The following is a 17,190-nucleotide window of genomic DNA, read 5'->3' as shown; positions in this document are numbered from 1 at the left end:
GTACAAACTGGTACACAACCGAATGCCAAAAAAGGTATCATATAAAAATAATTGTTGACAAATGTATTATAGTCGACTGGTACGTTCCAAACTTATACACAAATATCAACTCCCTAAGGGTGACTGCTGAATAAAATATAAGTATGGTCACCATTGGTCTCCCCTCAAACAGCAGTTAAACTTTCGTTGGTGACCAGTTTCAAGGCTACATTTCTGTCTTTATCTAATTTACCCTCATTTCTCGTGGCATACTTAATTTCTCCGACCCTTATCCCGGACGCCTCTATAACAGAACCTACCTCTTATATTTAAACTCAATTTGTTTTCATCCTTAATATACATGAACTAATTGCCACTGGACGTTTAAAAAACAACAACTTATCAAATATTGGACGAACGTTGGTAGACCGGGTTATTTTGTTATCTTTGCCCAACAGTATACCAACATTTCAAAGAAATTATTAAACCCCTTCCTGAATTAACAAATGAATAATGAGTTGACAACCAATTTAATCAAACACGGGCCGGAATTCAATACATCAGTTTGATTTTCAATGATCCTAATCATAAAGAGATTTGTCTTTTTAATCTCGAAAATCCGTTTAGGCTATTTGTGCTGATTAAGATTGCATGATTATTAATCACATATCTATTATTTTAGGTGAAAATGGGGTAATTATTGGAACAGAATGACTTTGCTGCACTCCTGATAAAACAACAACAAATTGTGACAACAAGCACGTTTGAAAACATAATTTTGATTGATTTTAAAGTAAAAAGAATTAAAGAAAAACGGACTTAAAATTCTGCAAATGATTGAAAAGTATTACAAAAATTCAAACCGTGATGGTAAATTCAAAAGCGAAGAAGACCTCAAAATCTAACAGAATCGATGCTCCACTATATTAACGAACGGCACCGATGAAAAAAAATTAGTTTTTTCACTTTAATAAGGCATTGAATTTTTGTTTGAAAATAGTTGGTTGAACCTGGGTTGAAAACTTAATGAATGCCGTTAAAAATTTATAAATCATCCTTCCCCACAGAAAAAGGAAAACAAAACACCAAATTATACAACTTAAACACAAATTATATCTAGAATAAGGACTTTATTCGTGGTTAATTACCTGCAGATTTTTGAGTTTAATTCAACAATGCATTCACATGTTGAAATGTATAGTAATTCAACTAAACGCATCCTTTCATACACTGAGATAATGTTTTCAGATTATTTCAATTTAAATTGTGAATGATGATTGGAAATCTGAGAACAATTGAAAAAACCCCAATGAAAGTAGGTAAAATCATCTTTACATCACTGACTGGCCTTTTAAAATTAACAAAATCAATAACAAAAGGTACACTTTAAAAGGTTCCGTCATGATCAATGAAAAAAAACCCACATTATAACAAGTTAATCAACGGCTTTGCTGTAAATTATAAAACAATAACTACAGGGAATGTATGTATCAGACAACAACTATATCCAATTACAGGCTCTGTAATTACAGAATGAAACAAAAAAACTGTTGGATTTTTTTGCTATTGGACTATTGAACCCATTCTGCACGTCTTTTTGACTGTATCAAAAAAGAATAAAAAAGCATAACGATCAAAATATAAAATGAAATGACCCTAGTAAACTTCATTTTTTTTTAATTCCCAGTGACTTTACATTTTTGAAACTGTAGAACAGGGGTATTTAAGGGCCATTTATTGCTGTAGAAATAACAATGATTGATAAATACGTTGACGATTAAACAAGACGTTCTCCTAATGGACAGAGAGATGAGTAAGGGTTCAAATTGTTTTATTTCCAAATCAATTCACGTTCACACGCCCTATCCCTGACTTGACCATCTTTTGTACAAGTTATATAAAAAGTAACTGTCCAACTACCAACAGCTTCATTTTTTTTTCTTTTGATAATTTCTGCCTTTGTATCTTTTCGCAGAAGCTTACCAGCTGGCGATACATGCATATTGAGATGTGCATAGTTCACGATGCATCCGATTGACTTCTTTCAAAATGAGTTTTGCTTGTTATTGAGAGTAGTTGTTTTTAATTTTGACGACGTTATTTGTCTTGATTTTGTAAAAAAAAAATCACAGCTAGTTAAACCAGAGCGATTCAATTTCGACAACTAAGAATGGAGGCGGAAAACTGATTTCTATATATACGACTAAGAAGATACATATGGTTTGCGTAATGATACAGCAACCGAACGACAAAATACATCTTCAGGTAAATTTACTGTCTTCAATAAGATAAAAACAATTGTCTACTAAGTTTGTATAGGTCATACTTGCATAGATGTGTTATCATATCAGCAAAACATTTGGCTTTATAACTATTTTGATATGAGCGTTACTGGTGAGTCTAATGTAGACGAAACGCGCGTCTGGCGTATTAGATTATAATCCTGGTACCTTTGATAACCTTTTTATTACCTGATAAATACAGACTACTAGTGTTACAGCGAGTCATATTGCCATACAAAGCAGTGATAGTGTATCAATTTGCGTTCCTAATCAAAAACTATAAAACATGTTCTGATTGTGTTACTGCATCATGAAATTTGAGATATTGACACTTTTTCTATGTTTTCAATATCAATTGTGCAGTTTAGAACAAGAGAAAAGATAATTAATTGTTTATTACTTCTATGTAAATTAGATGTAGTCATCTCAAATGACTCCACTTAGATATTAGAAGACTATAACCTAAATTCATTATTAAATTATAAATAACGTTTTAAATGCGCATTATTTACGCAGTGTTTGTGAACTTTGAACTGTGGAAAATTCATGACCAATCATTTTATATAATATATCAAGTTAAACATCTTGTTCCGGGTTTGGTAACTTTATATAACTATAGAAGTGTTCGTATTATTTTGTTATTCTTTGGATACTGGTATCATGTGTAAGTATTTATTTGTTTATTTTTAGAAAATCTCATCATGGTGAGAAAGACTTAACTAATTTCGTATGAAACAATTGAATTTAATTAATGGTGGTATTCAATGCTGAAACTTTATTCAATTGAGATCAATATTAAAAACGGTAAACTCAAGTAGCATTCAGATACAAATGAGTACTGTCATATTCTCAGATACAGGTGAGTACCTTCATTCACTTAGATGCAAGTGAGTACTTAAATATACTTACATTCAGGTTAGAACTTGCATAATAAGTTTAACTCCGCATCAAGGAAACACACGAAACAATTTGGTAAAGGTTAATACCCTAAAAACTATTTAACTGGACACAGCGATAATAACGCAGCACAAAGATACTCGGTTATGCAGGAGTTAGTCAAATCAAATGTGCTCGGCCACAAAAAAAGTACAGTGCATAAAACACATTTAATCTAATTTTGAAATGAATGTTTTTGTCTTTATAGTTTAATACCTTGTCAATGACTGTCGGTTCTAAATATTATTTGTATTGTCCAAATACGAATTTAATTAATTTGGTTTTGACATTTAGGTTGTCTTTGTATATTTGCTTCACAACTGCATAAACCCGCGCTATTAGGTTTGACAACTGCAATTAAAGATGGCATGTCGACATCTACGAAATGAATGGAAATGAAGTGTAATCTTGAGATAGCAACCCAATGACAAAGGATATCTAGAGGTCAAGAGATGACATACTATTAACTAGATGTAAATAATACAGTTGATCAAGCTGTAAATGGCACCAATTCTAGAAAAAAAGATTAAAATAAAATTAACGTCGCTTATTAAAGATCTGACAGCAACAGACAATGTTCTAGGACATAGATCAAAAACACTTCAGAACGAAATTGGTTAGATGTCACTTCTGGTGAACGTTTCATCGCCATCTGCCAAGTTGTCAACACTTAATTTATTTGAAATATCATTAGTGTGTTCTTTTTCCTTAAGTCCAGAGTTTAAAAAATGTCGATTTTTTCAAAATATGTGGATATTCTAACACTTTCATATATTTCTATATTCGTATAAGGCACAACTTTTCGAAATTTTGATTTCTTGTGCTCTTCAACTTTGTATCCGATTTTGCTACCAATGAGGTTATACAGACGAACCGCACGTCTCTGGTAACCAACTATAAGCCTTGTATCTTTAATGAGGTATATTAACTGAAATAATACATAATCCAACAACAGCAAGGTGGAACATTATCTAATTAGCACAAATTCTATGAACGATTTAGTTTATCTTCCTTTTTTCATTGAATTAGTTTTCAGATTATTTCCCATCATTGAGCAATCCGCCATTTCAGAATCTAATGCATACGTAGTAATATTTTCAAAAATGTACACCACTACGTCGTAATTGGCTGAAAACGTACAAACAATTCAACCAATGTCGTGACGTTATTTTTATTTTGGGGTACGAACAATCATAGTACCCATAGTCCATTATAATCTGAAACGGCCAATTCCATTTCATTTCTAAGTAAGTCTGAAATATAATAACTGTATATTTTCTCTGCAGGGAATATCAACCTTCCTTACATCCTAGTTCCTGTCTGTGTATTAGTAACTAGGTGCAAACATGTAATACCCCATGAGATACAGGAATGGAAAGCATGTCACTTCGCTAGTTCTTGTCGATGCCAAAACGTTCCTCGTTCACAAAATATAATAGCAGATTGTTCAGGAAAAGATCTACTTCGTATACCTAAGCTACCACACAATCTTCAAAATTTGTTTCTCCAAAACAATAATATCAGTAGAATAGAAGATGGGATTTTCAAAGACAGTTCTAAACTAAAGACTTTGGATTTGTCTTTTAATAGAATAAGCTATTTAAGAAAGACCTCGTTCAAAGGACTCCAAAATTTGATTTCGTTGAATCTAGGCAACAATGATTTGAAATATGAAAACAAGTCGTTTGAACTTTCAGCTTTTTATTTTCTGGAGAACTTGAAAAGCTTGAATATAAAAAGAAATGTCATCACCTCATTTGTGCCAGACTTATGGAAACTTCGGTCCCTCGAATTACTGTCAATAGATTATATTGCAGACAAAATTGCAATTCTCGATGAGAAATTTTCAAATTTAAAAAGACTAACAGGTATAGATCTATCTGGTATTACAGGAAATTGCAAAATGCCTATATTAACAGAGAAAACATTTTTGTACTTGCCTCAAATAACTCATTTAAATATATCCAAATGCAAAATACAACATATTTTTAAAGGAACGTTTAAGATATTAAGAAATATATCCGAACTTGATGTGTCTTTAAATACATGTTTGAGATTCGAAACGCTTGAAAATATAACCACTGATTTGCAACACTCGGCAGTTAAAATCCTTAAAGTAAACAATATTCACAGTATTTTCGGAATGCCTACAGTACTGAATACCTCTCATATTTGGAGTTTAAAAAACACATCACTTGTTAGATTTGAGGCCGCTGGAAACCGTATTCAGAGAATAGAATCCGGTACAGTAAAATATTTGCCTCCGTCCTTAACAAGTGCGGATTTAGGCGACAACATGTTTTCTTTTGGAGAATATGTGATTGAATTGAAGGATCTGCCAATTACATCACTAGAAATTTCGGATAATTTTTCTCCTCATAATGTGTTTAACTCTTATATAGAGGAATGTCCTCTTACAGAAGAGACTGTTACAATTAATTCAATTAACAACTTGTTTTTTTATGAACGTCCATTTTTTGAAAAGTGGAAAAAGAAATCTACATTTTTTCCTGTGCCCGAAAAGCTGAAAAAATTTATATGTAAGTCTAACAACCTGAACTCTGAAATACCCAACATAGGTTTCAAGGCAAATGAGTTAAACTATTTAAGTCTAAGTGATAATGTCTTGCATACATGGACAGGTCCAGTAACGAATATAAGAAAATTGACTGATTTAGACCTTTCAGCAAACTTTTGTTCTAATATTTCAAAGATTTTTTTCAATCAAGATTTCATTAATTTAAGATGCTTACTGCTTCAAAACAATCTATTAGGTCTCGTTCTACCTACGGATGTCGACGGAGAATTATTTCAGAACCTCTACAATGTCGAGTACATTAATCTTTCAAAAAATAAAATAGCAAATATACCAAATCTTTTATTTAAAGAGCAACACAATTTGGAAAGATTAGACCTCAGTGAAAATATGATTGATGACATCAACTTTAAAATATCTCATATGAGAAAGCTCATGTTTTTGAATGTAAAGAATAATAGAATATCAATTCTGAGTCAGTATGCCATGAATGAGTTGGACTCGGTTGCCAAAGAGAATAACAATCTCACTATTGATCTTAGTGGAAATAATCTTGTTTGCAATTGTGATTCTCTGTCTTTCGTCAAATGGATAGTAAACACACCGACTAATTTTCTCCGTTTGGAAAAATACGAATGTAAAACATCAACAAACACACTCAGTCTTTTTCGAAACCCTAGAGAAGTTTACGAAACACTGCAAAAGGAATGTATGTCATATGAAAGTTTAATAATTGGAGTAACGACGGGAATATTGATGTTTATCTTTATACTTTGTGGTGGTATGATTTACCGATACAGATGGAAACTACGCTATCTTTACTACATGGTCAAGGTCAAATGGAGGGACCCCGAACATAATTCCGACAACAAAGATGAACGACTATACATGTATGATGCTTTCGTGTCATATGCAAATGAGGATGATACATTTGTCCACCATAATCTTCTCAATAATCTAGAGAAAAACGGTAACATTCAGTTGTGCTTGCATAGGCGGAATTTTCTACCCGGAAATGACATTGCTACTAATATCACATCCGCAATTCATAACAGCCGAAAAACTATTGTCATAATGTCTGCAAGTTATTTAGCTTCGTACTGGTGTATGTTCGAATATAATATGGCTAAAATGGAGAGTATCTATGAACGCAATTGTGAGAACATCCTTTTCCTAGTATTTTACGAGAAAATGTCTGCTTGCGATCTTCCACTTAAAATACTGGAACTGGTTCATTGTCAATCATATATTGAGTATCCAAATGATGAGTACGGCGATGTTGTCTTTTGGGAACAGCTTCAAAAGGCAATCGAATCCTACTAGTAAATATGTCCTCTATTTGACAATACGTATAGTTAATTATATACACGGACTTCCAGCATGCATTTGGCTTTTAAGTGTGTTACATTAAATGTTTTGTCAATAATATGTAATAAGATTATAAGTTCTTCTGAACTAGATCTACTATCATTGCTTTAGCAAATATGAAGTACGAATTTCTATTTCTAGAAAGTAAACCATGTGTGTTATAATTTCGCTATACTAACCAAATATATGTATATAACACGTACTATATTGAGTGCTCTAAAGTTCCGCGTAGAGTTTAAATTAGAATCAGAGACTAACCAAACTTTCGTTTTTCTCCATCATTTATATAGGTTGTACATGATGATATCATTTGTTCACAACAATAAGGCAGATCTTAACATAAGTTGGTATATCACGTGAACCACCTGCTATGCTACATACTAGACAAATCTTAGTATAGTAACAATATACTTACAGAATGATCTACTAACGCTGGATTACAAATTAGAAATGTCCGTTTATTGGTATTGTTTTATTGATTTTTGTATAGCAATGGATAATGTATAAGTTTCTATCAATGCCCGGTCGAAATATGCACATACCTACCTATGCCTACACTATTGACAAGCAGTCTTCACGTTAGATAGACCTTATAGAACAGGTCTTTGAAAATTGGGAGAAAAGTGTGAACGTTTTAATTATAAAAAAGAGCCATGCGTTAAATGATGATAATATAAAAGGAAAAGCGTATTTTCTAGAATTTGTAATTTTAATGTTAGCATACTTTTGTTTTGATTTTTCGAATCGCTTATTATCTTGATTGTTAATTTTTTTTCTTGCTCCAATGATATTCAAAATAGGTACAATGCAAAGATTTGTTTTGTTTTTATTGCTTTATTATCGTCTTATTTTGTATATTTTTATGTTAACAATATCAAGAAAACCAACACTTTTGTTTAATTACATGTACTTTTCTTAGACAGTAGAACTTTAGAGCTGTACCAGTATCGTTCAATCGTTTTGTATCAAAGATATCCCTATTTTCGATTTTCCGTCTGAAGCCTTTTTTTTCCAAAAAAACACAGTGTGGTAAATTTTAATAAGTTCTTTTACCCTAAACCAGCAAAATTCGTTACATCTTACTAAAGTAAGTTAGCAGTTAAAAGTCGGTATGTTTTCTTTTAAAGATATGTTACCATTTTTGAAAACAATTGTCACCAGCTATAACTGTAGAAGGTATGAATGACCTTGAACAGTTGGTGTTTTTATTTTTGTTTTATGATCATTTACTTAAAGCTGTTTTGTTTAACATTTACCTTATAACTATTCCTTCAGTTTAATTCAGGTATAGAATAAAAAAACAGTAATACCATACCAATACAAAGGATATTTTTGAGTAACGAAGGAATAATCTTAATGCGTATTTAATCCGACGAATAATGGAACAGTTGTTAGTTAACATGTTAATCGATAATGGGATAATCTAATATATTTTGTCATACTTTGTCATATTAAAGCAATAGCAATTGTTTTTGAAAAAGATAAAATATAAAGTTTAAATTTAAAATTAGTAGGATAAATAAAGGCAACAGTAGTATACCGCTGTTCCAAACTCATTAATCAATGGACAAAAAACAAAATCGGGATAACAAACTAAGACTGAGGGAAACGCATTAAATATAATCGGAGAATAACGAAACAACATTAAAATGGAGGATAATAGAAATAAAAAGTTGAGGCGTCACTTGTAATTTATTCTACTTTGGGAATTTTTGCCACTTACAATAGTGTTATACAATCGAGAATATTTTTCATATTACATATTCTGTAAAGTTTGAAATGTATGCAAGTGGATCCGGAAAACACTTATCATATGCATTTCCGTTGTCTTTAAATATTCAAAGCTGACAACTTGAACTCAAGACCTACATTTTGTAAATAACCTAGACTTTTCGTTATCTTTATTTAGAATAGATGGTGTTTACCATATTTTTTATATACTGTGTTTAATAAGTACTACTCCTATCTACTTAGACTAGCCTTTTGAATAAGTAAACATGGATAATTCATAAGTTGCTTGATATAAGCTACTTTAAATGACTTGCACCTTCTTATTGGTGTACAACTGAACTAGATAACATAAAATGTTAAGACATTTATTTCTGCTAGCTAAACGGTTAACATCAATTGCCTTGAAAAAAAAGTTTTCCGTATTTCCTAATGTTAGAGATGTTAAAAAAACATTTTCACCAAATTCATATTATCTGTAACATTATCTTATTATCATGTGTGCTCATGTTACATATAAAATATAACATAGATTTGTGTTTTTGTTTGACTTTCATACCTTCTTAATTCAATGGTGCGGTGTATCATCCTTCAAGAAAGGCTTGATGAGATCTAGGTGATTTCTGTCTAGTTTGGAGAGATTATTTGTATATTCAGGCAAAGCTAATAAAAAAACGACATTGAAAATAAGTTAGGTTACATTTGTGTTCAGTTGCTTTCGCATAACATTTACCGTCAACAAACATTGCAAGTTAACTTTTCTTAATTGTTTTTAGATTTTAGAAAATTTAGAATTTTTCATATTTCTCATGTAATGGCTTTTTATAACCGACTACGCTTTATAGTGTTTAGCAAATAATTGCTTCAACGAATTAATTTGAACTTTGGTGGATATGTGTCTCATTTGCAATCATACAATATTTTCTCATTTTCAAATTAACTGTTTGGCTTTTTTGATGGATCAACGAGAGATGCAAAACCAAAACAAAAACCCATCGGATTTGAAAAAACACCATGTTAGCCGTACGAAATGTTGAACGTCAAAGGTCTAAATCTTAAATGTATAGAGTAGTATACCGCTGTTCAAAAGTTAGAAATCGATCGAGAGAAAACAAATCCGAGTTACAAACTGACACTGAAATAAACACATTAACTAATATAAAACAACGAAACAACAGAAACACTGAAGTGCAAAAAAAACGAAAAGGACAATGCAACACACAGAAAAACGAACTATAAGATAACAACTGCCTTGTCTTTAACATTATATTATATAACTGTATATTGCATTGATACGTGTAAGCACACTCAACCATGAAAGTTATTCTTGGATTGAAGCAATTCTAAGTAAAATTCCTTCAGACAAAGGAGAGGTAGGGTCTCAGGTGAGTAGGAAGATGTATGAAACAATGCCTCATTGATTATGGTATGCTAGCTTCACAGTTATAGATATATAGAATAGATAAACCAATTTCTTGTGTAGTCAGTAGCAATGTTCCTTTATACTATCTTCGTCTGTTTTTACCTTTATCCCTCCTTTAAGTTAAAAAATCACAAAAGAAAGAAGAGACATGAGATTGTTTAAAAGGACAGTGCGTTGGTAAAATAAAGTAACAAATGTGTTCGTTTTAAGGATGTACATAAGTGAGGTTTGGGAAATGTGTCCGAGGTTTTGACTCCTTGTTTTTTTCTCCATTAATACAGGGTAAGATGTTTTGCCCATTTTCTTTTTATATAAGACATCAATAACTCATAAAAGTATTTTACCAAATTTTATTTGAGATTAAAATAATTCCAATACAAATATGAGGTTAAAAAGATATAGAAACATGTGGTATGAGTGTTAATGAGAGAACTCTGCATTCAATTCACGATTTATAAAAAGTCAACCATTATAGGCCCAGGTACGGTTTCCCCATGGAGCTCACACGTGCACCGAACAGCAAGCCATAAAGGACCAAAAAATTACAAGACTAGTGTAAAACCATTCAAACGAAAAAACCAACAGAGAAACGAGAAACACTTATGAAACACATCAACAAACTACTGACCATCAGATCCTGACTGAGGAAAGAGACCGAGTTACCCTGTTCCTGCAATTAATAAAAAAAATAAATCAAATATCTCAAAAAGATGCTCAATAACATATCACAATTTTTATCTTATGTTGTTCCTTTACTAATGCTCTTTCAACTTATTATATCCATTCTGGATTATAGATTTTTTAATTTCAACTAAGTACATCTTCAAATTAACATTGCATTTAAATATTCAACTAATTACAGTTTTATAGACAAAATTGCAATATTTTTATAATCAGCAAAAAGCGGTATCAACATAATAAATGAAACCAGTGTAGTACAATAAACATGATCTACAAATAGAATTCAATAGAATTAAAGAACTTTTTTGTGTTTAAATTAAAGCAGACATGCTTTATATGAACAAGAGACAGGACAATGATGAGTTTTGAATAAGGAGTAAACAAAAAATATAAGACAAAGCATGATAAACAAAATGTTTTTGGTAATAATGAGTAAAAATCATCAAAATGTTCGCGTATATATCATGATTCATGATTCTATTCTTTTGGTATCTTAAATATTTATAAAGCCACTTATACATCTCTTTTATGTGAAAACAGAAATGAGTACAAAATGACTTTAAACTTTGTCCTTGAACAGGTTATAAATATATAAGATCTGGATACCGATATAACGCGTGAATAAACTCGGTTCAAAACATAACAGGTTGTCAATTGAAAAGATTGCGTTGTATCGTTCATCCGATTTTGTTATTCTTTCATTTAAATTCAACAAAGCCTTCACATTTTGAAATGAATTACAATACAACTAACTGCACTCTTTGCATACAATAAGCCTACATTGAGACGTTATAATTTGTTTTTAAATTATTGAAACTTGATATGTTCTTCGGCGATAAGACAACTTTATAAATAAATACCAAGAGTCGTAGTCGTAACCATTTTACATAACCGTATGGTTTTAGAAAAAAATATATAACCTTACTCTTAAATCACTGATATAAATAAAATTAACGATACTAATTTTCTTGCACCAGATGCGCATTTCGACAATACATGTATCTTCAGTGATGCTCGTGGCCAAAATATTTGAAATCCAAAGCTTATATAAAAGATGAAGAGCTATAATGCAAAAGGTCAAAAAAATGTATAGCCAAATCCATGAAAGAAATCAGAGTTTTGCACGAGGGAGATACATTCCTTAATTTATAATAATTTCTATCATTTTGTAACAGCAAATTTTAATAACACAAAAAATCCGTATTTTCATGCCAGTCAGTGATAACCGTAAATGGAATAACGACTATCCCAATATGGCGACGTCAGATAGAGGTAAAATCTGTACAGTCAATTTTCTCAAATAAAACATGTTTTTGTCAATAGTTACTCAGCTGCAAGGTTTTTCTATATAATTACATCATATTTGAATCGTGACGGTGCACTGGAATAATTTGAGCTCTTTGAAAAGTGCCGTTGAAAAATTCGGAATGATAGTCGTAACTCGGAAAAAAGATAATCGGCATTATGGTATTAAAGAATGAGAACATGCTACATTTGAGAAAAATGACTGTGAAGATTTTACCTATATCTGCCGTCGCCATATTGGGATATTCGTAATTCCAGATACGGTTATCACTTTCAAACCAGTGAACATGTTCTGTTATAAAAAAGAACAATTACAATAGGTAAACAAATGGCCTTTACCAGTCTATGGATAAGCGATTCGATAAAAAACTTTTCTTATATCAACGAGCGATATTGTCTTATATCAACGAGTTGCATTGTGGGAAATTTCAGACGAATGTTAGCATTTGTACGAAGAAAGGCAGATTTCTCGGTATAAAGTAATGACTGTTTTCTTAAAACAGGGTGACATTTAACACGACATACGTCTGGTGTGTAATTTCCATGAATTATTTTATGTAATAACAAGCAAGGTGTTTTTAAACGAGAAAATTGAATTGTTGAATAAAGGAAACATAAATGCATGATTTATCATTTGCAGATGTACACATTCTATAAATATCATGTAGCAAATTCAGTGGAATGCAATTGAGATGAATTCAATTGTTTGCTAAGCCAAAATCACCTATAAGTCAAGGAAACTGCTATATTTTATGACATCAATGCTATATTTATCTTATACCATAGCGATGATTTTTTAATATAAAAAATGTATGAATGCGATACTTTTCTAATATAAAATGAATACGAGTACACGTCACAATGCATATCAAGAAAGCTGCAAATATAATTCACAAAGTTTTAACGTAGATCATGACCAGTTTAATGTTTTAGAATCAATATCACTAAAATTTAGCAACTGTAACAAAATTACGCATACATGAACTTATCATTTCAAACATGTTTCTTGACCCTATTGATAGTTGAAAGTGTTAATAATCTGTGCAGTCTATTGTTTTCAATCACATAGCTTAACCGACGAACTAACATGTTTAACCCCACGACATTATTTGTGTATGTGCCTGTCCGAAGTCAGGAGCCTGTTATTCAATTGTTGTCGTTTGTTTATGTGTTACATATTTGTTTTTCGTTCATTTTTTTTATATATATATCAGGCCGTTAGTTTTCTCGTTTGAATTGTATTACATTGTCTTATCGGGGCCGTTTAAAGCTGACTATGTGGTACGGGCTTTGCTCATTATTGAAGGCCGTGTACGGTGACCTATAGTTGTTAATGTTTGTGTGGTATTTTGGTCTCTCGTGGACAGTTGTCTCATTGGCAATCATACCACATCCTATTTTTCATAATTCTATTTGAAGTGATGGTGCAATGATGGAATTCAAATGCGGTTGCAAATACGTCTACCGACCTATTAGATTATAATATTCTGGTCACACTGCTATACCCTATCCACCTTGGTAATATCGAAATAGACAAAAATATCATTACTTAAAAGAAACATTCATTCAAACAATCCAATCCAATACAGCTCCAAATCACAATAAATAGTCAAATGGTAAAATCAATAATTCAAACAAATTAAAATGTACAAATGATGATATCCCGAACTTTGAAGACACCAACTGAGTAGCCTCAGACTATAAATTGGACCACGTCAGATAAAACGAAAATCAAAAATCTTGTCAAACAGAAAATGACTTTATTATTAACATAGAGATATTGGGAAGGAAAACAGTTCTTTTTGGATATCAAAGACTTTTCCCGTTGGTTAATTGATATATCTATGAACATAATCAGCTCGCCGCGTAGACGCTCTTTTACATCGCGATGATCGTGAGGGTATTCCGATGTATTGTTGCCACAGAGATTTGACTTCCGTTTTTGGCTAGTAACCGATCGTATAAATACGCGAACTTTTCTTAGTGCAAAATAACAATCCGTATCGCTTGTTTTAAATTCATTTCTTCAATGACTACTAAAAAAAATGTTTAGAACACAAATAAATAAGATGTAAATGTCTTTTGACGTCAGAAATGTGTATATATTTTTTCTATATTCATAAATATAGATCGTTCAGTTGGAGGACTGGAAAGCAGTTATTCATAAGGGGAAAGGTTAAAGATTTATAGATATAAGAAGATGAGACAACTTTCCATCAAAGTAATAATTTGTTTAAAGTAAACCATTATATATCAAAGTAGGTCTTTAAACACGGAGCCTTGGCTTACAGCGAACACCACGCTATAAAAGAACAAGAACATTGCTAGTGTTAAACCATTCAAAAAGGAAAAGCAACGGACGTGGTCGGGTATATATACGTACTTGTACACATCCCGATACAGGTGAGTACATTTTTACACTCATATAGAGTTGAGTACTTTTTTTACACTCATATATAATTTAGTACTTTAATAAACACCGATATAGGTGACTACTTTTGTACACTCAGATACATTTGAGTAATAACATACGCCCATATACAGGTGAGTACTTTTGTATACACTGATAAAGTGGAGTACTTTAATACAATTAGATACAGATTACTACTTTTTTAGCTCACCTGACCTGAAAGGTCAAGTGAGCTTTTCTCATCACTTGGCGTCCGTCGTCCGTCGTCCTGCGTCCGTCGTCTGTCGTCCGTCGTCCGTAAACTTTTACAAAAATCTTCTCCTCTGAAACTACTGGGCCAAATTTAACCAAACTTGGCCACAATCATCCTTGGGGTATCTAGTTTTAAAAATGTGTCCGGTGACCTGGCCATCCAACCAAGATGGCCGCCATGGCTAAAAATAGAACACAGGGGTAAAATGTATATTTTGGCTTATATCTTTAAAACCAAAACATTTAGAGCAAATCTGACATGGGGTAAAATTGTTGATCAGGTCAAGATCTATCTGCCCTGAAATTTTCAGACGAATGGGACAACTTGTTGTTGGGTTGCTGCCCCTGAATTGGTTATTTTAAGGAAATTTTGCAGTTTTTGGCTATTATCTTGAATACTATTATAGATAGAGATAAACTGTAACAGCAATAATGCTCAGCAAAGTAAGACCTACAAATAAGTCAACATGACCAAAATTGTCAGTCAACCCCTTAAGGAGTTATTGCCCTTTATAGTCAATTTTTAACAACTTTTCGTCATTTTTTGTTACTTGTACAAAAATCTTCTTCTCTGAAACTACTGGGCCAAATTTAACCAAACTTGGCCAAAATCATCCTTGGGGTATTTAGTTTTAAAAATGTGTCCGGTGACCTGGCCATCCAACCAAGATGGCCGCCATGGCTAAAAATAGAACACAGGGGTAAAATGTATATTTTGGCTTATATCTTTAAAACCAAAACATTTAGAGCAAATCTGACATGGGGTAAAATTGTTGATCAGGTCAAGATCTATCTGCCCTGAAATTTTCAGACGAATGGGACAACTTGTTGTTGGGTTGCTGCCCCTGAATTGGTTATTTTAAGGAAATTTTGCAGTTTTTGGCTATTATCTTGAATACTATTATAGATAGAGATAAACTGTAACAACAATAATGCTCAGCAAAGTAAGACCTACAAATAAGTCAACATGACCAAAATTGTCAATCAACCCCTTAAGGAGTTATTGTCCTTTATAGTCAATTTTTAACAACTTTTCGTCATTTTTTGTTACTTGTACAAAAATCTTCTTCTCTGAAACTACTGGGCCAAATTTAACCAAACTTGGCCACAATCATCCTTGGGGTATTTAGTTTTAAAAATGTGTCCGGTGACCTGGCCATCAAACCAAGATGGCCGCCATGGCTAAAAATAGAACACAGGGGTAAAATGTATATTTTGGCTTATATCTTTAAAACCAAAACATTTAGAGCAAATCTGACATGGGGTAAAATTGTTGATCAGGTCAAGATCTATCTGCCCTGAAATTTTCAGACGAATGGGACAACTTGTTGTTGGGTTGCTGCCCCTGAATTGGTTATTTTAAGGAAATTTTGCAGTTTTTGGCTATTATCTTGAATACTATTATAGATAGAGATAAACTGTAACAGCAATAATGCTCAGCAAAGTAAGACCTACAAATAAGTCAACATGACCAAAATTGTCAGTCAACCGCTTAAGGAGTTATTGCCCTTTATAGTCAATTTTTAACAACTTTTCGTCATTTTTTGTTACTTGTACAAAAATCTTCTTCTCTGAAACTACATGGCCAAATTTAACCAAACTTGGCCACAATCATCCTTGGGGTATTTAGTTTTAAAAATGTGTCCGGTGACCTGGCCATCCAACCAAGATGGCCGCCATGGCTAAAAATAGAACACAGGGGTAAAATGTATATTTTGGCTTATATCTTTAAAACCAAAACATTTAGAGCAAATCTGACATGGGGTAAAATTGTTGATCAGGTCAAGATCTATCTGCCCTGAAATTTTCAGACGAATGGGACAACCTGTTGTTGGGTTGCTGCCCCTGAATTGGTTATTTTAAGGAAATTTTGCAGTTTTTGGCTATTATCTTGAATACTATTATAGATAGAGATAAACTGTAACAGCAATAATGCTCAGCAAAGTAAGACCTACAAATAAGTCAACATGACCAAAATTGTCAGTCAACCCCTTAAGGAGTTATTGCCCTTTATAGCCAATTTTTAACAACTTTTCGTCATTTTTTGTTACTTGTACAAAAATCTTCTTCTCTGAAACTACATGGCCAAATTTAACCAAACTTGGCCACAATTATCATTGTGGTATATAGTTTAAAAAATGTGTCCTATGACCCCGCCTACCAAACAAAATGGCAGACATGGCTAAAATTAGAACATAGCGGTAAAATGCAGTTTTTGAATTATATCTTTGAAACTAAGACATTTAGGGCAAATCGTTCAAGATTTAAATGTCCATTAGAATAAGATCTT

The 17,190-nt window shown here is 32.2% G+C and overlaps 1 protein-coding gene across 1 annotated transcript; it reads left to right on the top strand.

Moving 5' to 3' along the window:
• The first annotated feature begins 3,092 nt into the window (after positions 1-3,092).
• LOC134684856 (toll-like receptor 4) lies at positions 3,093-9,322 on the top strand. The gene is made up of 2 exons (XM_063544167.1): positions 3,093-3,120; positions 4,484-9,322. Exons 1-2 carry the CDS (start codon positions 3,093-3,095, stop codon positions 7,054-7,056), a joined length of 2,601 nt encoding a protein of 866 aa, XP_063400237.1. The 3' UTR covers positions 7,057-9,322.
• Positions 9,323-17,190: the final 7,868 nt, after the last annotated feature.

Source organism: Mytilus trossulus, chromosome 9 (genome assembly GCF_036588685.1).
Source record: "Mytilus trossulus isolate FHL-02 chromosome 9, PNRI_Mtr1.1.1.hap1, whole genome shotgun sequence".
Lineage (NCBI taxonomy): Eukaryota > Metazoa > Mollusca > Bivalvia > Mytilida > Mytilidae > Mytilus > Mytilus trossulus.
This window is presented reverse-complemented; position numbering and strand designations above follow the sequence as displayed.

Bases quoted from the DNA above. Each gene is read 5' to 3' on its own strand.
- LOC134684856 (XM_063544167.1), top strand. From the start codon at position 3,093: ATGAGTACTGTCATATTCTCAGATACAG. The intron at 3,121-4,483 runs GTGAGTACCTTC...TTTTCTCTGCAG, and splicing joins TGTCATATTCTCAGATACAG to GGAATATCAACCTTCCTTAC.